Source organism: Aphelocoma coerulescens, chromosome 10 (genome assembly GCF_041296385.1).
Source record: "Aphelocoma coerulescens isolate FSJ_1873_10779 chromosome 10, UR_Acoe_1.0, whole genome shotgun sequence".
Taxonomy (NCBI): domain Eukaryota; kingdom Metazoa; phylum Chordata; class Aves; order Passeriformes; family Corvidae; genus Aphelocoma; species Aphelocoma coerulescens.
In genome coordinates, this window is record NC_091024.1 from 19,607,527 (window position 1) to 19,635,215 (window position 27,689).

Here is a 27,689-nt window from a genome sequence, read left to right on the forward strand (position 1 = left end):
CGGGCGCGCTCCAGGGAGGGGAAGGGCGGCTGGAAGCAGGAAAAGCGGGAAGAAGGAAGGAGGTAACTTGAATTTGGGATCTTTCCCTCTTTTCCCACCCCTTTCCCGGTGGTGTTGTTGTTGTTCCTCCTCCTCCTCCCGCCTGGGCCGGGAGCGCTCCAGGTTGGGAATGCGGCTCCTGCTGGAATCCGATCCTGCCCTGGGGGTGCGGGGAATCCCAGAAATCCCCCAAAATTCCCAAAAATCCCCCCAAAATCCCCAAATTCTTACACCCTCCCCCCCCTCCCCCCCCCCGGAGGAGTTTAATCCTCGGGTTCCCTGTCCTTGGGGGATGCGGCATCCCGGGATCAGGTTTTGGGAGTGCTGGGAATGGGGGCTTCGGGGGGAATTTGGGGTTGGATCAGGTGGGAACCGGGAATGGGGTTGGGAAGAGCAGGAGCAGCTCCATGGATCTCCTGGGCTTTTGGGAATGGGGGCTCCTAGGGGGATTTGGGATTGGATCAAGTGAGAACTGGGAATGGGATTGGGAAGAGCTGGAGCAGCTCCATGGATCTCTGGGAGTTTGGGAATAGGGGCACTGGGGGGAAATTGGGATTGGATCAGGTGAGAACCGGGAATGGGGTCAGGAAGAGCTGGAGAAACTCCATGGATCTCCTGGGGTTTTGGGAATGGGGGCGCCGGGGGGAAATTGGGATTGGATCAGGTGAGAACTGGGAATGGGATTGGGAAGAGTGGGAACAGCTCCATGGATCTCCTGGGGTTTGGGAATGGGGGCACTGGGGGGAATTTGGGGTTGGATCAGGTGGGAACCGGGAATGGGATTGGGAAGAGTGGGAGCAGCTTCCCAGATCTCCTGGGGGTTTGGGAATGGGGGCTCTGCAGGGAATTTGGGGTGGGAGGGGGTGAGAATTGGGAATGGGATCAGGAAGAATGGGAATAGATCCATGAATCTCCTGGGGTTTTGGGAATGGGGGTGCCGGGAATGGGGTTGGGAAGAGCGAGAGCACCTTCACGGATCTCCGGGAGTTTGGGAATGGGGGTGCCAGGGGGAAACTGGGGTTGGATCAGGTGAGAACTGGGAATGGGGTTGGGAAGAGCGGGAACAAATCCATGGATCTCCCGGGGTTCTGGGAATGGGTGTGCCAGGAAGGGGGTCGGGAAGAGTGGGAGCAGCTTCCCAGATCTCCTGGGGGTTTGGGAATGGGGGCTCCGCAGGGAATTTGGGGTGGGAGGGGGTGAGAATCGGGAATGGGGTTGGGAAGAGCCAGAGCAGCTCCATGGATCTCCGAGAGTTGTGGGAATGGGGACTCCAAGGGGAATTTGGGATTGGATCAGGTGAGAACCAGGAATGGGGTCAGGAAGAGCGGGAACAGATCCATGGATCTCCTGGGGTTTTGGGAATGGGGGTGCCAGGAATGGGGTCAGGAAGAGCTGGAGCAGCTCCATGGATCTCCGGGAGTTTGGGAATAGGGGCACTGGGGGGAAATCAGGGTTGGATCAGGTGAGAACAGGGAATGGGATCGGGAAGAGTGGGAGCAGCTTCCCAGATCTCCTGGGGTTTTGGGAATGGGGGCGCCAGGAGGAAATTGGGATTGGATCAGGTGAGAACCGGGAATGGGATCAGGAAGAGCGGGAACAGCTCCATGGATCTCCTGGGGTTTGGGAATGGGGGCTCCGAGGGGGATTTGGGATTGGATCAGGTGAGAACCGGGAATGGGATCAGGAAGAGCTGGAGAAACTCCATGGATATCCGGGTTTTGGGAATGGGGGCGCCGGGGGGAAATTGGGATTGGATCAGGTGAGAATCGGGAATGGGGTTGGGAAGAGCTGGAGCAGCTCCATGGATCTCCGGGAGTTGTGGGAATGGGGGCACCAGAGGGAATTTGGGATTGGATCAAGTGAGAACCAGGAATGGGGTCAGAAAGAGCAGGAACAGCTCCATGGATCTCCGGGAGTTGTGGGAATGGGGACTCCAAGGGGAATTTGGGATTGGATCCGGTGACAACTGACCCGAGGTGGGAATGAGATCCCACAGCGGGATGAGCCCTTCCCGAGGAGCTTTTCCCTTGGGATCGGCGGATTCCCGCTTCCCGCCTTCCCTCCTCAGCCCCACGAGCTCCTCAATCCCTCGGGATGAGCCCATCCCGGCGGCAGGGGCGGCTCCCGGGATCCCTCGGGATGCTCCGGGATGGGCGTGGGCTCCTCGCCGCTGGAGCTTTTCCACTTTCCAAGCGCTGCTTTTCCAGGGATTTTTCCCCCTCCCCCCCCCAAAAAAAACCTGGGAGAGACTTGGGAAGCTTCAATCCCTTTGCTCCAAAGGAATTTTTTGGGATCTTTTTTGGGGCCGGATCGCTGAGTTCGGGTGGTGCCGCAGGGGGGTCGGGTCCTAAATCCATGTTTTGGGAACCGCCTGGATTTGCAGGGATCGGGAATGGGAATGGAATTTAGGGAGATCTGGATTATCCCCCTGCCCCGGCCTGGATAATCCCTGCACAATCATGGAATGGGATCTCGGTCGGTTTTCTTACAAGCCGGACTTTAGGTCGGACTTTAGGCCGGGCTGGGAGCTGGGAATTCCCTCCTGGATCCCCCTCTTTCCCCTTCCCAGCTGGGATTCCCGGGAACGAGGGATGGGAAGGAGCTCTGGGAGCCCATCAAAGGCCGGCCTTGTTTGGGGAGAGGTCACGGAGAGGAGCAAAGGGATCGGATTCCAGGGAAAAACCGGGATGTGCGCTGGGAGCGGGGCTGGGTGGGGGCAGCTGCCCGGGAATGCTGATCCCGCTGGGAATTCGGCCTGAAAAAATCGGGAATTTACCTTTCCTTGTGTCTGAAAAAAAAAGGGAATTAACCCTTCCTTCTTCCTGAAAAAAAAGGGAATTAACCCTTCCCTGTGCCTGAAAAACCGGGAATTAACCCTTCCCTGTGCCTGAAAAACCGGGAATTTATCTTTCCTTATGCCTGAAAACTCATCGGGAATTAACCCTTCCTTGTGCCTGAAAAAACCGGGAATTAACCCTTCCTTGTGCCTGAAAAAAACGGGAATTTACCTTTCCTTGTGCCTGAAAAAACCGGGAATTAACCCTTCCTTGTGCCTGAAAACTCGGGAATTCATCGCGTCCCGCTCCCTGGTCCTGTCCTGTCCGGGTGACCCCGGGGGTGTCCCCGAGCTGTTCCCGGGGTGTCCCCAAGTCCCGGGGTGTCCCCGAGGTATTCCCGGGGTGTCCCCGAGTCGTTCCCGGGGTGTCCCCAAGCCCGGGGTGTCCCCGAGCTGCTCCTGGGGTGTCCCCGAGCTGTTCCCGGCGTGTCCCCAAGTCGTTCCTGGGGCGTCCCCAAGTCCCAGGGTGTCCCCGAGCTGTTCCCGGGGTGTCCCCAAGTCGTTCCTGGGGCGTCCCCAAGTCCCAGGGTGTCCCCGAGCTGCTCCCGGGTGTCCCCAAGTCCCGGGGTGTCCCCAAGCCCGAGCTGCTCCTGGAGTGACCCTGGGGCTGCTCCCGAGGTGTCCCCAAGTCGTTCCCGGGGTGTCCCCGAGCTGTTCCCGGGGTGTCCCCAAGTCGTTTCCGGGGTGCCGAGCTGTTCCCGGGGTGTCCCCAAGTCCCGGGGTGTCCCCAAGTCCCGGGGTGTCCCCGAGCTGCTCCTGGAGTGACCCTGGGGCTGCTCCCGAGGTGTCCCCAAGTCGTTCCCGGGGTGTCCCCGAGCTGTTCCCGGGGTGTCCCCAAGTCGTTTCCGGGGTGCCGAGCTGTTCCCGGGGTGTCCCCAAGTCCCGGGGTGTCCCCAAGTCCCGGGGTGTCCCCAAGTCGTTCCCAAGTCGTTCCCGGGTGCCGAGCTGTTCCCGGGGTGTCCCCAAGTCCCGGGGTGTCCCCAAGTCCCGGGGTGTCCCCGAGCTGCTCCTGGGGTGACCCTGGGGCTGCTCCCGAGGTGTTCCCAAGTCGTTCCTGGGGTGTCCCCGAGCCGTTCCCGGGGTGTCCCCAAGTCCGGGGGTGTCCCTGGGGCTGCTCCCGGGTGTCCCCAAGTCCCGGGGTGTCCCCAAGTCGTTTCCGGGGTGCCGAGCTGTTCCCGGGGTGTCCCCAAGTCCCGGGGTGTCCCCGAGCTGCTCCTGGGGTGACCCTGGGGCTGCTCCCGAGGTGTCCCCGCGCCGTTCCCGGGGTGTCCCCAAGTCGTTCCTGGGGTGTCCCCAAGTCCGGGGGTGTCCCTGGGGCTCGGGGGGTGCCCCCAAGCCCCGCTGGTGGCATTTGGGGACGGGTTGAGGTTATTTTTGGGGTGGGGGTTATCCCGGTTCCAAACTCATCCCGGGATTCTCGGGATCGGGAGCGCCGGGACAAATCGTCCTTCCCTTGGATCCGCGCGGGGACAGGCGCTGGTGGCACCTTGGGGACAGCGCGGCTCCAGCCCGGCCCCAAATCCTTGGGATGGGGCAATCCCTGACCTTTGCGCTGCTTTTCCAGCCCTAAGAGCTCCTGGAAAACCCAAACAAAGGCTGGGAGCGGCCGGGATCAGCGGGATCATCCCTCGGGATTGGGAAGGGGGGTGAGGGGGGGGCTCGGCCTCTCCGGCTCCCATAAAAGCGCGAGTCCCGCTTGGGATTTTGGGATCCAAACCTGCGGGATCGGCGCCTCCATCCCGCTTTTCCCAGATCCCACGAGTCTCTCCCACTTTTCCAGGGAGCGAAGGAGGAAGAGGAGGAAGAGGAGGAAGAGGAGGAGGAGGAGGAGGGGGCAGCCATGGCGTCCAACGGCTCCGCCGGGATTCGGGATTTCCCCTTGGATCCGGGAATTTTCCTGGATGAGGACCTGGGATCCGACTGGTACATCTACGAACCCACAGAGTCCGCCGCGCCCAGCGATGAGTGAGTGACCCCGAGTGTTCCCGAGTGTCCCCCGAGTGACCCCGAATGTCCCCGAGTGTTCCCGAGTGACCCCGAGTTTCTCGGAGTAACCCCGAGTGTCCCCGAGTGTCTCTGACTGTCCCCGAATGTTCCCGAGTGACTTCGAGTGTCCCCAAGTGTCCCCGAGTGTCCCCGGGGGTCCCCGAATGTTCCCGAGTGACTCCGAGTGTCCCCGAGTGTCCTCCAATGTCCCCGAGGGTCCCCGGGGGTCCCCGAATGATCCCGAGTGACTCCGAGTAACCCCGAGTGTTCCCGAGTGTCCCCGAGTGTTCCCGAGTGTCCCAGAGTATCTCTGAATGTCCCCAAGGATCCCCGAGTGTTCCCGAGTGTCCCCAAGGGTCCCCCGAGTGACCCCGAGTGTCTCGGAATGTCCCCAAGGGTCCTCGAGTGTCCCCAAACGTCTCTGAGTAACCCCAGAGTGTTCCCGAGTGACCCCGAGTGTTTCCGGGTGCCCCCGAATGTTCCCGAGTGACCCCGAGTGTCCCCGAGGGTCCCCGAGTGTCTCTGACTGTCCTCGAGTGACCCCGAGTGTCCCCCAATGTCCCCGAGTGTCCCCGGGTGTCCCCGAGTGTTCCCGAGTGTCCCCAAATGTCCCCAAGTGTCCCCAAGGGTCCCCCGAGTGTCCCCGAGTGTCTCTGAGTAACCCCCCAGTGTCCCCGGGTGTCCTCAAATGTTCCCGAGTGACCCCGAGTGTCCCCCGAGTGTCCCCGGGTGTCCCCGAGTGACCCCGGGTGTCCCCGAGTGACCCCGAGTGTCCCCCAATGTCCCCGAATGTTCCCGAGCGTTCCCGAATGTTCCCGAGTGTCCCCAAGGGTCCCCGAGTGTCTCTGACTGTCCCCGAGGGTCCCCAAATGTCCTCCAGTGTCCCCGAGTGTCTCCGAGTGTCCCCGGGTGTCCCCGGATGTTCCCGAGTGTCCCCGAGTGTCCTCCAATGTCCCCAAGGGTCCTCGAGTGTCCCCGAGTGTTCCCGAGTGTCCCCGAATGACCCCGAGTGTCTCCAAGGGTCCCCAAATGTCCCCCAGTGGCCCCAAATGTCCCCAAGTGTCCCCAAATGTCCCCCGAGTGACCCCGAGTGTCTCCGAATGTCCCCAAGGGTCCTCGAGTGTCCCCGAGTGTCTCTGAGTAACCCCCAAGTGTCCCCGGCTGTCCCCGAGTGTTCCCCCGAGTGTCCCCGAGGGTCCCCAAATGTCCCCAAGGTTCCCCGAGGGTCCCCCAATGTCCCTAAGGGTCCCCGAGTGTCCCCGAATGACCCTGAGGGTCCTCGAGGGTCCCCAAATGTCCCCTGAGTGTCTCTGAGTGTCCCCAAGGGTCCCCAAATGTCCTCCAGTGTCCCCAAGGGTCCCCCAGTGTCCCTGAATGTCCCCAAATGTCCCCCAATGTCCCCAAGGGTCTCTGAGTGTCCCCGAGTGTCCCCCAATGTCCCCCAGTGTCCCCGAGTGTCCCCGAGTGTCTCTGAGTGTCCCCAAGGGTCCCTGAATGTCCCCAAATGTCTCCAAGGGTCCCCAAGTGACCCCAAATGTTGCCGAGTGACCCCAAGTGTCCCCCAAGGGTCCCCAAGGGTCCCTGAGTATTCCCAAGTGTCCCCGAGTGTCCCCAAGGACCCCCGAGGGTCCCCAAATGTCCCTGAGTGTCCCCGAGTGTCCCTGAATGTCCCCAAGGGTCCCCGAATGACCCCAAATCTCCCCAAGGGTCCCCGAGTGACCCCAAATCTCCCCAAGGGTCCCCAAGGGATCCCCTTCCCACGGACCAATGGCCCCGTCATTCCCTGATTTATTCCCGGTTTTTGGCCCCTCCGGCAATCCGGGGTTTTTCGGGGCCAGGATGGATCCGGCAGCGGGGATCCCCACGGATCCCCCTCCCTTTTCCCCAATTCCCCCCCAAAACATCCAATCCGTGGAATTCCCGTTGGGAAAATCCGCTCCCACCCCTGACAATCCTAAAGAGAAGCGGGAGATGATCCCATCCCGAGGGAATTCTCCTCATCCCAAATCCTCCATGGCCGAAGAAACTTTGGGATCTCCTTGCCCATCCCCATCCCCGTGGGACCCCACTGCTTTTGGGATCAACTGCCCAAGGAATTCCCAAGGATTCCATGTGATTTATGGGATCCACCATTTTCCCCATCATTTTCTGGCTTAAACCAGCCCAAATATGGGATTTTCCCAATTTCCCCTCATTTTTCCTATCCCTTTCCACCTCAAACCATCCCAAATATGGGATTTTCCCCATTTTCCACCATTTTCCACCCTTTTCCCCACCCTTTTCCCCTCAAACCATCCCAAATTTGGGTTTTTCCCCATTTTTCATCATTTTCTCCATCCTTTTCCCCTCAAACCATCCCAAATTTGGGATTTCCCCCATTTTCCACCATTTTTCCCACCCTTTTCCACCTCAAACCATCCCAAATATGGGATTTTCCCCATTTTCCATCATTTTCCCCATCCCTTTTCCCCTCAAACCATCCCAAATATGGGATTTCCACCCTTTTTCATCATTTTTCCCACCCTTTTCCCTCAAACCATCCCAAATATGGGATTTCCCCCTTTTCCACCATTTTCCCATCCATTTCCTCCTCAAACCATCCCAAATATGGGATTTTCCCCATTTTCCCTCATTTCCCCACCCTTTTCCACCTCAAACCCACACAAATATGGGATTTTCCCATTTTCCACCATTTTTCCCATCCCTTTCCACCACAAACCATCCCAAATATGGGATTTTCCCCATTTTCCACCATTTTTCCCACTCTTTTCCCTCAAACCATCCCAAATATGGGATTTTCCCCATTTTCCATCATTTTTCCCATCCTTTTTCCACCCCAAACCCACCCAAATTTGGGATTTCCCTCCTTTTCCAGCCTTTTTCCCGGCGTTATCCCGGAGTGCCACCCCACTGTTTCCCCCCGGATGTACCACACCTGCATGGCTCCCATTTCCGTGAGTATCCACCCCAAAATTCCCCTCTCCCATCCCAACTTTTGGGCCATCCCCCCCCCAAAAATCCCGAGTTTTCAGGGTAACTCCAAAATTCCTCCCAAATCGCTCCCGGCATGTCCTGGAGCTCTTTTCCATGGATTTATTGATCCCTTTTCCATGGAATTGGTGTTTCCATGGGATTCCCACCATTCCCATCATTCCATGACCCCTTTTCCATGGAGTTGGTGCCTCCTTTGGAATTCCCACCATTCCCATCATTCCAGAACCCCTTTTCCATGGAATTGGTGCCTCCATTGGAATTCCCACCATTCCCATCATTCCAGAACCCCTTTTCCATGGAATTGGTGCCTCCCTTGGCATTCCCACCATTCCCATCATTCCCAGGACCCCTTTTCCATGGAATTGGTGCCTCCATTGGAGTTCCCACCATTCCCACCATTCCAGGCCCCCTTTTCCATGGAATTGGTGCCTCCATGGAGTTCCCATCATTCCAGAACCCCTTTTCCATGGAATTGGTGCCTCCATTGGAATTCCCACCATTCCCACCATTCCAGGCCCCCTTTTCCATGGAATTGGTGCCTCCATGGAGTTCCCACCATTCCCACCATTCCAGACCCCTTTTCCAAGGAATTGGGGCCTCCATGGAGTTCCCATCATTCCAGAACCCCTTTTCCATGGAATTGGTGCCTCCATAGAGTTCCCACCATTCCAGAACCCCTTTTCCATGGAATTGGTGCCTCCATAGAGTTCCCACCATTCCAGAACCCCTTTTCCATGGAATTGGTGCCTCCATAGAGTTCCCATCATTCCAGAACCCCTTTTCCATGGAATTGGTGCTTCCATTGGAATTCCCACCATTCCCATCCATCCCAGGAGCCCTTTTCCATGGAATTGGTGTCTCCATAGAGTTCCCACCATTCCAGAACTCCTTTTCCATGGAATTGGTGCCTCCCTTGGCATTCCCACCATTCCAGAACCCCTTTTCCATGGAATTGGTGCCTCCATTGGAATTCCCACCACTCCCACCACTCCCAGGAGCCCTTTTCCATGGATTTTCCCATCCCTTTCCCAGCTGGCCGTCATCCTGGCCTTGTCCTTCCTGGTGAAGCGCCGCCGTCTCCACCTCAGCTGCTGCAACGGCGTCCCGGGATTGCTCAGGTACCTCCTCCCCATCCCTGGGGAAAAAGGGCTCGGAATTCCCAGCAATTCATCCTTCGCCGCCATCATTCCAGCCCGGCCAATTTCCTGGAAGAGGAGAGCTCCCGCGGGCCGGCCGTGGCCGTCTTCGGCATCCTCTTCTCATCCCTGTGCCAGCTGGTGCTGGACAAGGAGCCGCTGCCCCTCGCGTCGCCCTCGTCCCACAGCGCCCGCGGTGAGGCCACCACCGTCCCCACGGTGGCACCTTCGGGGACACGGCCGCGCGCCGCCCCGAGCTCATCCCGCCCTTCTTCCCGTTTTCCCAGAGTACTGGAAGATCTTGGCGCTGCTCTATTATCCGGCCTTCTACTTCCCCCTGCTCGCCTGCGCCACCAGCCGCCACCGCCTGGGCTACCTGGCCGGCTCCCTGCTGGCCTGGGGACACTGCCTGGTGCACGTGTGGCAGAAGGTCGAGTGTCCCCAGTCGCCCAAGGTGAGTGGCCCCGAGGCCGGGTGAGGGACAGCAAGGTGGCCCACAGGGAAGGAAGGTGGCTTCTCTGAGGGGTCCTGAGGTGGGGTCACCTCCCTGGAGGTGGCCTTGAGGTGGTGTCACCTTCTGGGATGGTCCTGAGGTGTTGTGGCTTCCTGGAGGTGGCCCTAAGGTGGTGTCACCTCCTGGGGTGGCCCTGAGGTGTTCTCAGCCCATCCTGGAGTGGCCCTGAGGTGTCCTCAGCCCATCCTGGAGTGGCCCTGAGGTGGTGTCACCTTCTGGAGGTGGCCTTGAGGTGGTGTCACCTCCTGGGATGGTCCTGAGGTGTTGTGGCTTCCTGGAGTGGCCCTGAGGTGTTGTCACCTCCTGGAGTGGCCCTGAGGTGTTCTCAACCCATCCTGGAGTGGCCCTGAGGTGTTGTCATCTCCCTGGAGGTGGCCCTGAGGTGTTGTCGCCTGCTGGGGTGGCCCTGAGGTGTCCTCAGCCCATCCTGGAGGTGGCCCTGAGGTGGTGTCACCTCCCTGGAGTGGCCCTGGGGTGTCGTGGCTCCCTTGTCACCTCCCAGAGGTGTCCTCTGGCTGGGGTGGTGGCATTGACCCTCTGTCCCCTGGGGTGGTGGCAGTGACTCCATGTCCCCTGGGATGGTGGCAGTGACCCCTTGTCCCCTGGCTGGGCTGGTGGCATTGACCCCATGTCCCCTGGATGGTGGCATTGACCCCGTGTCCCCTGAGGTGGTGGCACTGACCCCATGTCCCCTGGGTGGTGGCATTGACCCCGTGTCCCCTGAGGTGGTGGCACTGACCCCATGTCCCCTGGGTGGTGGCATTGACCCCATGTCCCCTGAGGTGGTGGCATTGACCCCATGTCCCCTGGGTGGTGGCATTGACCCCGTGTCCCCTGAGGTGGTGGCACTGACCCCATGTCCCCTGTCTGGGATGGTGGCATTGACCCCGTGTCCCCTGAGGTGGTGGCAGTGACCCCGTGTCTCCTGGCTGGGGTGGTGGCAGTGACCCCTGAGGTGGTGGCATTGATCCTTTGTCCCTGGGTTGGTGGCAGTGACCCCATGTCCCTCCGTGTCCTCAGCTGGTGGCAGCGACCCCATGTCCCTGGGGTGGCAGTGACCCCTTGTCCCCTGGCTGGGGTGGTGGCAGTGACCCTGGCTGGTGGCATTGACCCCATGTCCCTGCATGTCCCCCGGCCGGTGGCAGTGACCCCGTGTCCCTCTGTGCCCCGGCTGGTGGCAGTGACCCCGTGTCCCCCAGCCGGTGGCAGTGACCCCGTGTCCCTCCGTGCCTGTGGCCGGTGGCAGTGACCCCGTGTCCCTCCGTGCCCCGGCCGGTGGCAGTGACCCCGTGTCCCTCCGTGTCCCCCGGCCGGTGGCAGTGACCCCGTGTCCCCCGGCCGGTGGCAGTGACCCCGTGTCCCTCCGTGCCCCCGGCCGGTGGCAGTGACCCCGTGTCCCCACAGATCCACCGGCTCTACTCGCTGCTGTCCCACGTCCCCACCGTGCTGTCCCTGCTCCTGCTCAGCCTCTGGTACCCGGCCCTGCTCGGCCGCAGCCTCCGCGGGGACAGCCCGGAGCGGGAGGTACGGACACGCCGGCACCTGGGCACGCTCCCACCGGGATCGGGGCCCACATCAGCGGCAGGAGGGGGATGGGGGTGGGGTGGGAATTGGGGTCGGGATTGGGATTGGGATTGGGATTGGGATTGGGATCGGGATTGGGATCAGGATAGAAATTGTGACCAAGATAGGGATCGGGATTGGGACTGGGATCAGGACTGGGATTGGGATCGGGATTGGGATTGTGACCAGGATAGAGATTGAGATTGGGACTGGGATTGGGATTGGGATTGTGACCAGGATAGGGATCGGGATTGGGACCGGGATCAGAACTGGAATTGGGATCGGGATTTGGACTGTGACCAGGATAGGGATTGGGATTGGGACCAGGATCAGGACTGGGATTGGGATTGGGATTTGGACTGTGACCAGGATAAGTATCGGGATTGGGACCGGGATCAGGACTGGGATTGGGATTTGGATTGTGACCGGGATCAGGGTGGGGATCAGGACCGGGACTGGGATCAGGATTTGGATTGTGACCAGTACAGGGATTGGGACTGGGACCGGTATTAGGATCGGGATTGGGATTGTGACCGGGATCAGGATGGGGATCTGGACGGGGATCAGAATCAGGATTGGGATAGAGATCGTAATTGGGATCAGGACTAGGATCTGGATTGGGATCGGGATCAGGATCGGGATTGGGATAGGGATCATAATTGGGATCAGGACTGGGATCAGGATTGGGATTGGGATCAGGACCAGGATCGGGATTGGGATCAGGATTGGGATTGGGACCAGGATCGGGATTGGGACTGGGATCGGGATCAGGATTGGGACGAGGACCAGGTTCGGGATCGGGATCAGGACCAGAATCGGGATCGGGAGCTCCGCACATTCCCGTGGCGCTGCCGCTGGGGGTTCTCCGTTGCTATCCCAGGACTGGGTTTGGGATGGGGAAATCCGCCTCTGGAATAAGCTCCTTACACAAGAGGCTTTCGGCATCAACCACTCCTCGTTTTCCCGGATAATCCCCGGCACGTGGAGCGGCGCCGGGGCTTTGTTGGGAAGAGAGGAGGAGAAGCCGGGAAAGGCCGGCCAGGCGTGGCCTGAGGTGACCCCAGGCCGGGAGCCGGCCGGCGGGAAGGAGAATCCCAGGTGGATTTGGGACCAAGGCCAGATTATTCCCACTTTCCCACCCCGACATCGCACGTTCCTCATCCCAACGAGAGCCAGGAAGCTCCCATTGGGAGATGCCAGGGATGAGGGGTGGCTGAGCGGGGACAGGGACGCTCTGCCCCCCTCCAAAATCCATGGATTTATCCCTGATTCCCTCAAGATTCCTGGGAGCGGGTATTACAGGAAGTACCTCAAGGCCGTGCTGTCCAAGCGAGGCCGGAAGGGGAGGTAAGGATGGAACATCCCATTCCTGGCTCATCCCATTCCTGGCACATCCCATTCCTGGCTCATCCCATTCCCAGCACATCCCATTCCCGGCACATCCCATTCCTGGCTCATCCCATTCCCAGCATATCCCATTCCCAGCTCATCCCATTCCTGGCTCATCCCATTCCAGGCTCATCCCATTCCCGTCTCATCCCATTCCCGGCACATCCCATTCTTGGCACATCCCATTCCTGGCACATCCCATTCCTGGCACATCCCATTCCCAGCACATCCCATTCCCGGCACATCCCATTCCCAGCTCATCCCATTCCCAGCACATCCCATTCCCGGCTCATCCCATTCCCGGCGCATCCCATTCCCAGCACATCCCATTCCCGGCACATCCCATTCCCAGCTCATCCCATTCCCAGCACATCCCATTCCCGGCTCATCCCATTCCCGGCACATCCCATTCCCGGCACATCCCATTCCTGGCACATCCCATTCCTGGCACATCCCATTCCCGGCACATCCCATTCCTGGCACATCCCATTCCTGGCTCATCCCATTCCCAGCTCATCCCATTCCCGGCTCATGCCATTCCCAGCACATCCCATTCCCGGCACATCCCATTCCCGGCACATCCCATTCCTGGCACATCCCATTCCCGGCACATCCCATTCCCAGCACATCCCATTCCCGGCTCATCCCATTCCCAGAACATCTCATTCCCGGCACATCCCATTCCCGGCACATCCCATTCCCAGCACATCCCATTCCTGGCTCATCCCATTCCTGGCACATCCCATTCCCGGCACATCCCATTCCCAGCACATCCCATTCCTGGCTCATCCCATTCCTGGCACATCCCATTCCCGGCTCATCCCATTCCTGGCTCATCCCATTCCCAAAGGCCGGGATCGTCACCCTCTCCCACCTCCCACAGCTCGGTGCCGATCGAGGAGAGCCTCCAGTCCCGGATCCGCTCCTACCTGCGCTCCTACATCTACACTCCCGAGGAAGGTGGGATGCGGGATGGGATCCCAGCGGGATCAGGGAATCAGGGAACAGCTGGGATTGGGAGGGATTTATTGATCAGCCAGGCCGTGCCGGCCATTCCCGCTATCCCAGGGTGCTCCAAGCCACGTCCTGGGACACTTTCAGGGAGTTTTCCTAGGAAAGCTTGGCCAGGGAAGGATGGGAGCAGCTGGGGGGGGGTGGGCTTGGATAAGGGAATAAATCCTGCCCTGAGGGGGTTAAATCCCGGGAATGCGGAGCCACTCCTGGCTCTTCCCATCCACGGAGGGGGCAGGGAGTGTCCCAGGGAGGTGGCACCCCACTGCTGTCACCCAAGATTCCATGGAAAAGAAGGAATGACCCATCCATCCACTCACAGCTCTCCATCCTAACAGGAATTCCCCGTGGAAATCCCATTCCAGAGCTCTCCACCCTTTGCTGGGTGAGCCCCCAGCCTGCTCCGCTCCTCCCCCACCATCCCAAATCCTGGCTCCTCTCCCGCTTTTCCCTCCAGGATTCCGGATCCCGCTGAAGCTCGTGGTGTCCCTCGCCATGGCCGTCATCGCCGTCTACCAGGTGACTCTGGCGACACTCCCGGCCGCGTCCCCTCGGGATCACCGGCAACGGCATTAACATTCCTTACGGAATTACGCGCTCCGGGGAGCTCGGCCAAGCCCTAAATCCCTCAATCCCGCGGGATCCGTGGCCCGGAGCTCACGCGGCTCGGCCGCTCCCTGGCAGGTGGCCCTGCTGCTGCTGGTGGCCTTCGTCCCCACCATCCAGATTATCCGGGCGGGAATGACCAAGGACATAGTGGTGCTGCTGGTCCAGTTCGGATTGGTGCCCTCGGACAATCCGGCCGTGCCGGGGGACATGGAGAAGGAGCTCCGCACCGTCCGCCACTACCTGTGGTCGCTGGAAGGTGCGTTCCCGGTCGGATCCCGATTCCACAGGGGGATTTGGGGAGGAGAGGGGGCGTTTCCAGGAGGATTCCGAGCACGGAGGGCGGTCAGGGATGGGGTGGGTTCCAGGGGGATTTTGGGAGCGGCTGGCAGGCGCCGGGATGGTGCTGTGCCAGGCTGGCGCGTGCCAAGGCGGGAAGAGGCGTCGGGAAAAGCCGTTGGGAAGAGCCAGAGGGAAGAGCCGGAGGGAAGAGCCGGCAGATGGAAATCTGCTGGAATGGAACAGATGGGCCCCCCGGATCCCTGGAGAGTGGAAATCCTTGGATGGGGGGGTGAGGGAAGAGCTGGGGCCAAGGGATAGGAGGGATAAAGGGATAGGGATGAAGGCATAGCTGGGATGAGGGAATAGCTGGGATGGGGGAATTCCAGGGATAAAGGGATAACAGGGATGAGGAAATTCCAGGGATAAAGGGATAACAGGGATTGAGGAATAGCAGGGATTAAGGGATAGCAGGGATGAGGGAATTCCAGGAATAAAGGGGTAACAGGGATGAAGGAATAGCAGGGATAGAGGAATAGGGATAAAGGGATAGCAGGGATCAGGGAATTCCGGGGATGAAGGGATAGCGGGGATGAGGGAATTCCAGGGATAAAGGGGTAGCAGGGATTTGGGAATTCCAGGGATTCAGGGATAGCAGGGATTTGGGAATCCCAAGGATAAAGGGATAACAGGGATGAGGGAATTCCAGGAATAAAGGAATATCAGGGATCAGGGAATTCCAGGGATAAAGGGATAGCAGGGATTTGGGAATTCCAGGGATAAAGGGAAAGCAGGGATGAGGGAATATTGGGGATGAAGGGATAGCAGGGATGAGGGAATAGCAGGGATTTGGGAATTCCAGGGATAAAGGGAAAGCAGGGATGAGGGAATATTGGGGATGAAGGGATAGCAGGGATGAGGGAATAGCAGGGATTTGGGAATTCCAGGGATAAAGGGATAGCAGGGATGCCCCCCGTCCTTCCTTGGGATACCACCAACTCCAGGGAGGATTTCTGTGCCTTTTCCCGGACCCCCAAACCTCTCTCATCCCGTTTTTTCCCCTCACATTTCCATCCCTCCCCCAGCTCCCCCTTTCCCAAGAGCCCCATCCCGGCTCTCTCCAGGGATTTTTCCCAATCCCCTCCCACCACCTCTGCCCTTCCCACCTGGGAGATGAAACCGAGCGAGCCCGAACTGGGGAAACTGAGGCACGGCACCAATCCCTCATCCCCGAGGCACAATTCCCGCTAAAGCCCCATTCCCGGTGCCCATCCCGACCTGGATCCATGAGGTTTTTCCGGCTCTTCCCGGTTTTCCCCGCAGTCTGCTACATCTGCTCGCTGGCGCTCTGCTGCCTGCTGACCGGCGCCGTGCTGCTGCGCACGCTGGGCGCGCACAGGTGGGGCCCGTCCCCAGACCCACGGCGCCGGCCCCCTTCCCGAAATCCCTGTCCCCCTTCCCGAAATCCCTGTCCCCATTCCCAACATCCCTGTCCACATTCCCAACATCCCTGTTCACATTCCCAACGTCCCCATTCCTGACATCCCCATCCCCATTCCCAACATCCCTGTCCCCATTCCCGTCCCCATTCCCGACATCCCCGTCCCCATTCCCATCCCCATTCCCAACATCCCTGTCCCCATTCCCGACATCCCCGTCCCCATTCCCGACATCCCCATTCCCAACATCCCTGTCCCCATTCCCATCATCCCCATCCCCATTCCCAATGTCCCGTCCCCATTCCCATCATCCCCGTCCCCATTCCCAACGTCCCCATCCCCATTCCCAACATCCCCATCCCCATTCCCAACGTCCCCATCCCCATTCCCAATGTCCCGTCCCCATTCCCATCATCCCCGTTCCCATTCCCAACATCCCCGTCCCCTTTCCCGACATCCCCATCCCCTTTCCTGACATCCCCATCCCCATTCCCAACAACCCCGTCCCCATTCCCATCCCCATTCCCAACATCCCCATTTCCATCATCCCCATCCCCATTCCCAACATCCCCATCCTCATTCCCGGCATCCCCATCCCCATTCCCAACATCCCTGTCCCCATTCCCATCATCCCCATCCCCATTCCCAATGTCCCGTCCCCATTCCTGACCTCCCTGTCCCCATTCCCAACATCCCTGTCCCCATTCCCGACATCCCTGTCCCCATTCCCGACATCCCCATTCCCATTCCCGACATCCCCATTCCTGACATCCCCATTCCCATTCCCAACATCCCTGTCCCCATTCCCAACGTCCCCATCCCCATTCCCATCATCCCCATCCCCATTCCCAACATCCCCATTCCCAACATCCCCATCCCCATTCCTGACATCCCCATTCCCAACATCCCCATCCCCATTCCCATCATCCCCGTCCCCATTCCCATCATCCCCGTCCCCATTCCCATCCCCATTCCCAACATCTCCATTCCTGACATCCCCGTCCCCATTCCCAACATCCCCATTCCCAACAACCCCGTCCCCATTCCCAACATCCCAATTCCCAACAGTCCCATCCCCATTCCCAACATCCCCATTCCCAACATCCCCATTCCCGACATCCCCGTCCCCATTCCCAACATCCCAATTCCCAACAGTCCCATCCCCATTCCCATCATCCCCATTCCCGACATCCCCATTCCCGACATCCCCATCCCCATTCCCAACATCCCAATTCCCAACAGTCCCATCCCCATTCCCGACATCCCCATTCCCTACATCCCCGTCCCCATTCCCAACATCCCCATTCCCAACAACTCCGTCCCCATTCCCAACATCCCAATTCCCAACAGTCCCATCCCCATTCCCAACATCCCCATTCCCGACATTCCCATTCCCAACATCCCCGTCCCCATTCCCAACATCCCCATTCCCGACATCCCCATTCCCATCATCCCCGTCCCCATTCTCAACGTCCCCATCCCCATTCCCATCATCCCCGTCCCCATTCCCAGCATCCCCGTCCCCATTCCCATCCCCATTCCCAACATCTCCATTCCTGACATCCCCATCCCCATTCCCAACAACCCCGTCCCCATTCCCAACATCCCCATTCCCGACATCCCCGTCCCCATTCCCAACATCCCAATTCCCAACAGTCCCATCCCCATTCCCAACATCCCCATCCCCGACATCCCCATTCCCTACATCCCCGTCCCCATTCCCGACATCCCCATTCCCTACATCCCCGTCCCCATTCCCAACATCCCAATTCCCAACAGTCCCATCCCCATTCCCAACATCCCCATTCCCGACATTCCCATTCCCGACATCCCCGTCCCCATTCCCAACATCCCCATTCCCGACATCCCCATTCCCGACATCCCCATTCCCATCATCCCCGTCCCCATTCCCATCCCCATTCCCAACATCTCCATTCCTGACATCCCCGTCCCCATTCCCAACATCCCCATTCCCAACAACCCCGTCCCCATTCCCAACATCCCAATTCCCAACAGTCCCATCCCCATTCCCAACATCCCCATTCCCGACATCCCCATTCCCAACAACCCCGTCCCCATTCCCAACATCCCCATTCCCGACATCCCCATTCCCATCATCCCCGTCCCCATTCCCGACATCCCCATCCCCATTCCCATCATCCCCATCCCCATTCCCAACATCCCCGTCCCCATTCCCATCCCCATTCCCAACATCTCCATTCCTGACACCCCCATCCCCATTCCCAACATCCCCATTCCCAACAACCCCGTCCCCATTCCCAACATCCCCATTCCCAACATCCCTGTCCCCATTCCCAACATCCCAATTCCCAACAGTCCCATCCCCATTCCCAACATCCCCATTCCTGACATCCCCATTCCCTACATCCCCGTCCCCATTCCCAACATCCCCATTCCCAACAACCCCGTCCCCATTCCCAACATCCCAATTCCCAACAGTCCCATCCCCATTCCCAACATCCCCATTCCCGACATCCCCATTCCTAACAACCCCGTCCCCATTCCCGACATCCCCATTCCCAACATCCCTGTCCCCATTCCCATCATCCCCATCCCCATTCCCAATGTCCCGTCCCCATTCCCATCATCCCCGTCCCCATTCCCAACGTCCCCATCCCCATTCCCAACATCCCCATCCCCATTCCCAACGTCCCCATCCCCATTCCCAATGTCCCGTCCCCATTCCCATCATCCCCGTTCCCATTCCCAACATCCCCGTCCCCTTTCCCGACATCCCCATCCCCTTTCCTGACATCCCCATCCCCATTCCCAACAACCCCGTCCCCATTCCCATCCCCATTCCCAACATCCCCATTTCCATCATCCCCATCCCCATTCCCAACATCCCCATCCTCATTCCCGGCATCCCCATCCCCATTCCCAACATCCCTGTCCCCATTCCCATCATCCCCATCCCCATTCCCAATGTCCCGTCCCCATTCCTGACCTCCCTGTCCCCATTCCCAACATCCCTGTCCCCATTCCCGACATCCCTGTCCCCATTCCCGACATCCCCATTCCCATTCCCGACATCCCCATTCCTGACATCCCCATTCCCATTCCCAACATCCCTGTCCCCATTCCCAACGTCCCCATCCCCATTCCCATCATCCCCATCCCCATTCCCAACATCCCCATTCCCAACATCCCCATCCCCATTCCTGACATCCCCATTCCCAACATCCCCATCCCCATTCCCATCATCCCCGTCCCCATTCCCATCATCCCCGTCCCCATTCCCATCCCCATTCCCAACATCTCCATTCCTGACATCCCCGTCCCCATTCCCAACATCCCCATTCCCAACAACCCCGTCCCCATTCCCAACATCCCAATTCCCAACAGTCCCATCCCCATTCCCAACATCCCCATTCCCAACATCCCCATTCCCGACATCCCCGTCCCCATTCCCAACATCCCAATTCCCAACAGTCCCATCCCCATTCCCATCATCCCCATTCCCGACATCCCCATTCCCGACATCCCCATCCCCATTCCCAACATCCCAATTCCCAACAGTCCCATCCCCATTCCCGACATCCCCATTCCCTACATCCCCGTCCCCATTCCCAACATCCCCATTCCCAACAACTCCGTCCCCATTCCCAACATCCCAATTCCCAACAGTCCCATCCCCATTCCCAACATCCCCATTCCCGACATCCCCATTCCCATCATCCCCGTCCCCATTCCCAACGTCCCCATCCCCATTCCCATCATCCCCGTCCCCATTCCCAACATCCCCGTCCCCATTCCCATCCCCATTCCCAACATCTCCATTCCTGACATCCCCATCCCCATTCCCAACAACCCCGTCCCCATTCCCAACATCCCCATTCCCGACATCCCCGTCCCCATTCCCAACATCCCAATTCCCAACAGTCCCATCCCCATTCCCAACATCCCCATCCCCGACATCCCCATTCCCTACATCCCCGTCCCCATTCCCGACATCCCCATTCCCTACATCCCCGTCCCCATTCCCAACATCCCAATTCCCAACAGTCCCATCCCCATTCCCAACATCCCCATTCCCGACATTCCCATTCCCGACATCCCCGTCCCCATTCCCAACATCCCCATTCCCGACATCCCCATTCCCGACATCCCCATTCCCATCATCCCCGTCCCCATTCCCATCCCCATTCCCAACATCTCCATTCCTGACATCCCCGTCCCCATTCCCAACATCCCCATTCCCAACAACCCCGTCCCCATTCCCAACATCCCAATTCCCAACAGTCCCATCCCCATTCCCAACATCCCCATTCCCGACATCCCCATTCCCAACAACCCCGTCCCCATTCCCAACATCCCCATTCCCGACATCCCCATTCCCATCATCCCCGTCCCCATTCCCGACATCCCCATCCCCATTCCCATCATCCCCATCCCCATTCCCAACATCCCCGTCCCCATTCCCATCCCCATTCCCAACATCTCCATTCCTGACATCCCCATCCCCATTCCCAACATCCCCATTCCCAACAACCCCGTCCCCATTCCCAACATCCCCATTCCCAACATCCCTGTCCCCATTCCCAACATCCCAATTCCCAACAGTCCCATCCCCATTCCCAACATCCCCATTCCTGACATCCCCATTCCCTACATCCCCGTCCCCATTCCCAACATCCCCATTCCCAACAACCCCGTCCCCATTCCCAACATCCCAATTCCCAACAGTCCCATCCCCATTCCCAACATCCCCATTCCCGACATCCCCATTCCTAACAACCCCGTCCCCATTCCCATCATCCCCATCCCCATCCCCATTCCCAGCGTCCCCATCCCCATTCCCAACATCCCCGTTCCCAACATCCCCATTCCCGACATCCCCATCCCCATTCCCGGCCCGGGATGCAGCCGGAATCTCTTCCCAGATCCAACCTGCGGGCTCTCTACCGCGGCTCCGTGCTGGACGTGTTTTCCGAGCCCCGCTCCCTGCGGCCTTCCCGGAGCGCCGTCGTCTGCTGGATGAGCTTCGCCAGCTTCCAGGCGGCCTTCGCCTGCCTGGGTGAGGGATTTCGGGATGAATCCTGATGGTTTTTTGGGATGAAGCGCCGATTCCCTGGGTTTTACCCCATTTTCAGGAGGGGTTTTGTCCCCCTTTCCTCAAAAGCAATCCGGTGTTGATCGGGAAGGATCAATGGCTGGGAATTGGGAGAGAATGGAAAGAATATGAAAAATTGGGAAAACTGGGGGGGAAAGGGGGAATTGGGGAAATTGGGGGAATTGGGGAAATTGGGGAAATTGGGGAATGTGGAAAAATGGGGGAAAATTGGGGGAAATTGGAAAAAATTGGAAGAAATTGGAAAAAATTGGAAGAAATTGGGAAAATTGGGAGAAATTGGGGAAAATGGAGAAAATGGAAGAATTGGGCAAATTGGAAAAAATTGGGAAAATTGGGAAAAAAGGGAAAATTTGGAAAAAGTTTGAAAAAAATTGGGAAAAAATTGGGAAAAAATTGGGAAAATTGGGGAAATTTGGAAAAAATTGGGAAAAAAGGGGAAAATTTGGAAAAATTGGAAAACCACAAAAAAATTGGGAAAAATTGGAAAAATTGGAAAACCACAAAAAAATTGGGAAAAATTGGAAAAAATTGGGAAAATTGAAAAAAAATGGGAAAATTGGGAACAATTGGGAAAAATTGGGAAAAAAGAGGAAAAATCAGAAAAAATTGGAAAAAAATGGGGAAAAACAGAAAAATTGGGAAACTTGGAAAAATTGGGGAAAATTGGGAAAAAAAGGGGAAAATTGGGAAAAAATTGGAAAAACAGAAAAGATTTGGGAAAAATTTGGAAAAATTGGGAAACTTGGAAAAATTGGGGAAAAATGGAAAAAATTGGAAAAAATTGGGAAAATTGTGAGAAATTGGGGAAAATGGAAAAATTGGGAAAAATTGGGAAAATTTGGAAAAAAATGGGAAAATTTGGAACAATTCAGAAAAAATTGGGGAAAAATGGAAAAATTGGAACAATTTGGAAAAATTGGGAAAATTCATGAAAAATTGGGAAAAAACTGGAAAAATTGGGAAAAAAGGGAAAATTTGGAAAAACACCAAAAAAGTGGGGAAATTTGGAAAATAATGGAAAAAAGGGAAAAAATTGGGAAAATATGGGGAAAAAATGAGAAAAAATGGAAAATTCTGGAAAAATCGGGAAAAATTGGGAAAAATTGGAAAGAATGGAAAAAACTTGAAAATTGGAAAAACGAAATATGTGGGAAAACTGGGGAAAATTGGGAAAAATTGGAAAAAATGGGAAAATTGGGAAAAAAACGAAAAATGGAAAAAGGGGAAAAATGGAGAAAAACTGGGAAAAAATTGGGAAAAATTGGGGACAAAACATGAAAATTGGAAAAAAAAATATTTGGGAAACTTGGGAAAAATAGGAAAAATTGGAAAAAATTGGGAAAATTGGGAAAAAAACGAAAAATGGGAAAAAAAGGGAAAAATTGAGAGAAATTGGGAAAAAATTGGGGAAAAAACATGAAAATTGGAAAAAAATATTTGGGAAACTTGGGAAAAATTGGAAAAAATTGGGGAAAACCCATGAAAATTGGAAAAACAAAATATTTGGAAAACTGAGGAAAATTGGGAAAAATTGGAAAAAATGGGAAAAAATTGGGGGAAAAAAGGATAATTTGGGAAAAATTGGAAAAATTGGGAAAAATTGGGAAAAATTGGGTTGGGAATTCAACGAGGAGGAAGAGGGGGGCTGGGGTGACGCCCGGCTTTGGCTGCATCCCAAATATTTGCCCGGGAAGAGCTGCCACAACCTCTGGTCCTCGCCAAATTCCGGGCTCTCCTCGCCCCCGGATCCCGGCTCCGGCTGCGATTTGGGATGAGGCCTCCGAGGCTGCAGGGCGAGCGACAAAAGCTGGAATTTCTCCTTGAAATCCCGTTGGGATCAGGGGATGTGGGAAGGGATCTGGAGGGTTTCCCAGCAGGAATTTGGGGAAAAGAGCCGATTTTCCATGCCGGATTCCCGCTCCGTGTGCCCCTTCCCAGGTCTCCTGATCCAGCAGGTGATTTTCTTCCTCTGCTCCGTGGCCTTCACCTTCCTGGTGGTGATCCCGCTCCAGACCGGCACCGGATCCCTGCTCTTTGGGATCCTGCGGAACATGTGGTGAGCCCTTGGGAAAGGCTGGAAATCCCAAAGGAAGGGGATTTGGGATGCTTCGTTCGGGGTCTTTCCAGCACCGTTGGAGGTTTCTGCTGTCCAGGGTAGTGTTTTGGGGCATTCCTGGTGCTTTGGGATGTTCCCGGTGTTTTGGGACCTTCCCAGTGTTTTGGGACATTCTTGGTGTTTTGGGACGTTCCTGATGTTATGGGACATTCCCGGTGTTTGGGGTATTCTTGGTGTTTTGGGACATTCCTGGTGTTTTGGGACATTCCCGGTGTTTTGGGACCTTCCAGGTGTTTTGGGACATTCCCGGTGTTTTGGGATGTTCCCGGTGTTTGGGGCATTCTTGGTGTTTTGGGACATTCCTGATGTTTTGGGACATTCCCAGTGTTTTGGGACATTCCCGGTGTTTGGGGCATTCTTGGTGTTTTGGGGCATTCCCGGTGTTTGGGGCATTCTTGGTGTTTTGGGATGTTCCCGGTGCTTTGGGATGTTCCCGCTGCTTTGGGACATTCCCAGTGCTTTGGGGTATTCCCAGTGTTTTGGGACAGTCCTGGTGCTTTGGGACCTTCCCGGTGCTTTGGGATGTTCCTGGTGTTTTGGGGTGTTCCCGGTGTTTTGGGGCATTCCCAGTGTTTTGGGACACTCCTGGTGCTTTGGGACATTCCTGGTGTTTTGGGACCTTCCCGGTGTTTGGGGCATTCCCAGTGTTCTGGGACCTTCCCAGTCTTTTGGGGCCTTCCTGATGCTTTGGGGCCTTCCCGGTGCTTTGGGATGTTCCCGGTGTTTTGGGATGTTCCCGGTGTTTTGGGGTGTTCCCGGTGTCTCGGGACCTTCCCGGTGTCCATCTGGCTCTTCCCTCCCGCCCAGGCCCTTCTGGCTGGCCCTGCTGGTGGCCATCCTCGTGCAGCACCTGCTGGCCCATTCCCAGTTCCTGGAGCAGCATTCCCTGCGGAAGGAGCTCACCAACAGGTACGGGGCCGCCGCCGTTGTCCCCTCCTGTCCCCGCTCTGGCTTTGGGGGACAATTCCAGCCTCCCACAGAGGTTTCTCCAGATGTTTTGGCCTGGATTTCGGTCAGGTGACACCAGCCAGGGTGATCCTGCTCCACCAGTAGAGGTTCCTCACTCTGAGATGGTGTCACCACCCAAGACCGGGGTGACAGAGGGGTCCAAGTGTCCACTGGCTGTGGCAGTGAGGTTCTCCTGGGGCTGGTGACCACCCCAGGCCACCAGCAGAGGTTCCTCAATCACAGATGGTGTCACCACCCAAGACTGGGGTGACAGAGGGACCCAAATGTCCTCCTTCCACCTCCTCTGTCACCTCCCTGGCAGGGCCTGGAGATTCTCCTAGGGCCGGTGTCCACCCCAGGCCACCAGCAGAGGTTCCTCAATCACAGATGGTGTCCCCACCCAAGACTGGGGTGACAGAGGTGTCCAAGTGTCCACTGGGTGTGGCAGCGAGGCTCTCCTGGGGTCAGTGTCCACCCCAGGCCACCAGCAGATGTCCCTCAATCAGAGATGGTGTCACCACCCGAGACCAGGATGTCCCACCCCCTGGCAGGGCCTGGAGGTTCTCCTGGGGCCGGTGTCCACCACAGGCCACCAGTAGAGGTTCCTCAATCACAGATGGTGTCACCACCCAAGACCAGGGTGACAGAGGGACCCAAGTGTCCACTGGGTGTGGCAGCAAGGCTCTTCTGGGGTCGGTGTCCATCCCAGGCCACCAGTAGAGGTTCCTCGCTCTGAGATGGTGTCATCACCCAAGACCGGGGTGACAGAGGTGTCCAAGTGTCCACCTGGTGTGGAAGTGAGGTTCTCCTGGGGCTGGTGTCCACCCCAGGCCACCAGCAGAGGTCCCTCAATCTGAGATGGTGTCACCACCCAAGACCAGGGTGACAGAGGTGTCCAAGTGTCCACTGGGTGTGGCAGTGAGGTTCTCCTGGGGCCGGTGTCCATCCCAGGCCACCAGTAGAGGTTCCTCAATCACAGATGGTGTCACCACCCAAGACCAGGGTGACAGAGGTGTCCAAGTGTCCACTGGATGTGGCAGCGAGGCTCTCCTGGGGTCGGTGCCCATCCCAGGCCACCAGCAGATGTCCCTCAATCAGAGATGGTGTCACCACCCGAGACCAGGATGTCCCACCCCCCAGGCTCTCCTGGCGCCGCTGGCCTCCATCCCAACATCCCCCACCCCGTACTTTGGCCGGTTCCTCAATCTCCGAGGAGAAAAGCAGCTCCTGACGCTTCTCCAGGAGCCCGGGCGGGCCTTTGCTTCTCCCCACGGGGTGGAGACGCCTGAGGCGGCCACGGGAAGTTTGGTTTGGCCGGAGTTTTCCCGGGAAAGGAAGGCAAAGGCCATCCCGCGGTGTTTTTGGTGCTCCTCGCAGGCGCGCCCTGTACATCGTCACCTTCCTGCTCTTCCCCACCAACGTCCTGCTGGGGGTCCTGGCCGGCGTGTGGCGCGTGGTCATCTCCGGCCTCTACAACGCCGTCCACTTCTGCCGGCTGGACACCAGCCTGCTGCAGCGTGGCGTGGAGACCTTTGACCCAGGTGGGGCGCCCAGAGGTCGCTGTGCCACCAGAGGGGTGCTGGTGCCACCATGGAGGGGTTGGGATGGGCGCTCCATGCCCTGGAGCTGCCGGGGTTGGGGGTGGGAAGGGGCCAAGGGGAGCAGGTGGCTTCTCCCGATTCCTGCTGGGTCCTGCTTCCTTCACCCAAAAAATGTGGGGTCACCTTGGGGGTTTCACCTGTGGCTGCCTCATGTCCTGGGCTAAAGGGGTGGGACCTCAGGGGACCTCAGGAGACCTCGGGGGACCTCAGGGAATGGTGTCCCCACTGAGCGAGCGGTGTCCCCTCAGGGTACCACAGCTACTGCCACTTCCTGAAGGTGGAGGTGAGCCAGGGCCACCCGCTGATGAAAGCCTTCTGCTTCCTGCTGCTCCAGCGGCCGGAGATGCCGGCACTGCCCCGGGACACCCGCCTGGAGGAAGGTGGGACCTGGGACACCGGGGGGCTTGGGGAGAAGGGACCCTCTGGTGATCTCTTGGTGGCACCTGTGGTTGGGGTGGGGACACCTCTGTATATCCATGGATCCAGGGATGCAGCCAACCCTCCATCCATCCCTCCATCCATCCCTCCATCCATCCCTCCATCCATCCATCCATCCATCCATCCATCCATCCATCCATCCATCCATCCATCCATCCATCCCTCCATCCATCCATCCATCCATCCATCCATCCCTCCATCCATCCATCCATCCATCCATCCATCCCTCCCTCCATCCATCCATCCATCCATCCATCCATCCATCCATCCATCCATCCATCCATCCATCCATCCATCCATCCCTCCCTCCATCCATCCATCCATCCATCCATCCATCCATCCATCCATCCATCCATCCATCCATCCATCCCTCCCTCCCTCCATCCATCCATCCATCCATCCATCCATCCATCCATCCATCCATCCATCCATCCATCCCTCCCTCCCTCCATCCATCCATCCATCCATCCATCCATCCATCCATCCATCCATCCATCCATCCATCCATCCATCCGTCCATCCATCCGTCCGTCCATCCATCCGTCCGTCCATCCATCCATCCCTCCATCCATCCCTCCATCCATCCCTGCATCCATCCATCCATCCATCCCTCCATCCCTCCATCCATCCATCCATCCATCCATCCATCCCTCCCTCCATCCATCCATCCATCCATCCATCCATCCATCCATCCATCCATCCATCCATCCATCCATCCCTGCATCCATCCCTCCATCCATCCCTCCATCCATCCATCCATCCATCCATCCATCCATCCCTCCATCCATCCCTCCATCCATGGCGCTGATCCCATGCCAGGGTAGGATGCAGCTCCTCAGGATGTGCTGGAATCCTGGTGCCTCCAGCGAGGTGTGACTGGGGCTGGAATCCGGCAATCCCGGAATGCTTTGGAACCATCCCAACAGCTTGGAAGGGACCTTCAAGCCCATCCTGGGACACCTCCCACCATCCCAGGCTCCTCCAAGCCCAATCCAACCTTTCCTTGGACACCTCCAGGAGCAACCGCAGCCTCTCTGGGCATTCCAGGAATCCCTTCCCAACATCCCACCCCATTCCCGGTGTCCCACCTCCCTTTCCCTCCGGGATCCACTTTACCTCACCGAATCCTTTTCCCGTTGCTCCCGTCTCCTTCCAGGTCTCCACCTGCTGCACCACAAGCACCTGGCTCCGGGAAAAGCTCGGATCCGGCGCATCCGGGCGCGCTGGTGCCTGGCCTACACCCTCCTGCGCAACCCCTCGCTGAGCTCTTCCCGCAAAACCGCGCTGGCCGACGCCTCCGCCAACGGCGCCCGGCTCGGCGTCCCCAAGCCCTGAATTCCCGGGAATCCCACCCCCATCCCAACCCCATCTGCCCCCGGCAGGAATTTCGGACGCTTCCCATCCCTTTTCCCAATCCTTTCCGGATTCTCTCCGGGGGTTTATCCCTAAATTCACGCCGAGTCGCTCCTGAGGTCCGGAGGTGACGGCTCCAAGCCCGGCATGGATGGAGTAGAGCCGAGGAAAACCCTCCCGGCATCCCGGCAGTTTTTCGGGAGTCACTTTTCCAGCACGGGGCAATTCCCAGGGAATTGGGAGAGGGAGAGGAGCGTGGTGGGATCCTCAGCCAGCCCTGGAGCTCCACGTGCTCTCCCCGCAGAGAAAATTCCCATTCCCAACTTTTCCTTCCCAATCCTGGCTC

At 57.9% G+C, this 27,689-nt stretch overlaps 1 protein-coding gene across 1 annotated transcript; it reads left to right on the forward strand.

Annotated features, from left to right (window-relative positions):
• Window positions 1-27,325, forward strand: STRA6 (signaling receptor and transporter of retinol STRA6). Its single transcript, XM_069025953.1, has 18 exons — window positions 1-62; window positions 4,656-4,840; window positions 7,737-7,815; window positions 8,888-8,973; window positions 9,048-9,187; window positions 9,279-9,445; window positions 10,910-11,029; window positions 12,348-12,415; window positions 13,341-13,417; window positions 13,926-13,987; window positions 14,153-14,333; window positions 15,677-15,752; window positions 20,697-20,830; window positions 22,826-22,943; window positions 23,811-23,912; window positions 25,329-25,492; window positions 25,801-25,932; window positions 27,147-27,325. The coding sequence occupies exons 2-18, from the start codon at window positions 4,716-4,718 to the stop codon at window positions 27,323-27,325; spliced, it is 2,010 nt and encodes a 669-aa protein (XP_068882054.1). The 5' UTR covers window positions 1-62; window positions 4,656-4,715.
• Window positions 27,326-27,689: the final 364 nt, after the last annotated feature.

Bases quoted from the DNA above. Each gene is read 5' to 3' on its own strand.
- STRA6 (XM_069025953.1), top strand. From the start codon at position 4,716: ATGGCGTCCAACGGCTCCGCCGGGATTCGGGATTTCCCCTTGGATCCG. The intron at 13,988-14,152 runs GTGACTCTGGCG...GCTCCCTGGCAG, and splicing joins CCGTCATCGCCGTCTACCAG to GTGGCCCTGCTGCTGCTGGT. The intron at 25,493-25,800 runs GTGGGGCGCCCA...GTGTCCCCTCAG, and splicing joins CGTGGAGACCTTTGACCCAG to GGTACCACAGCTACTGCCAC.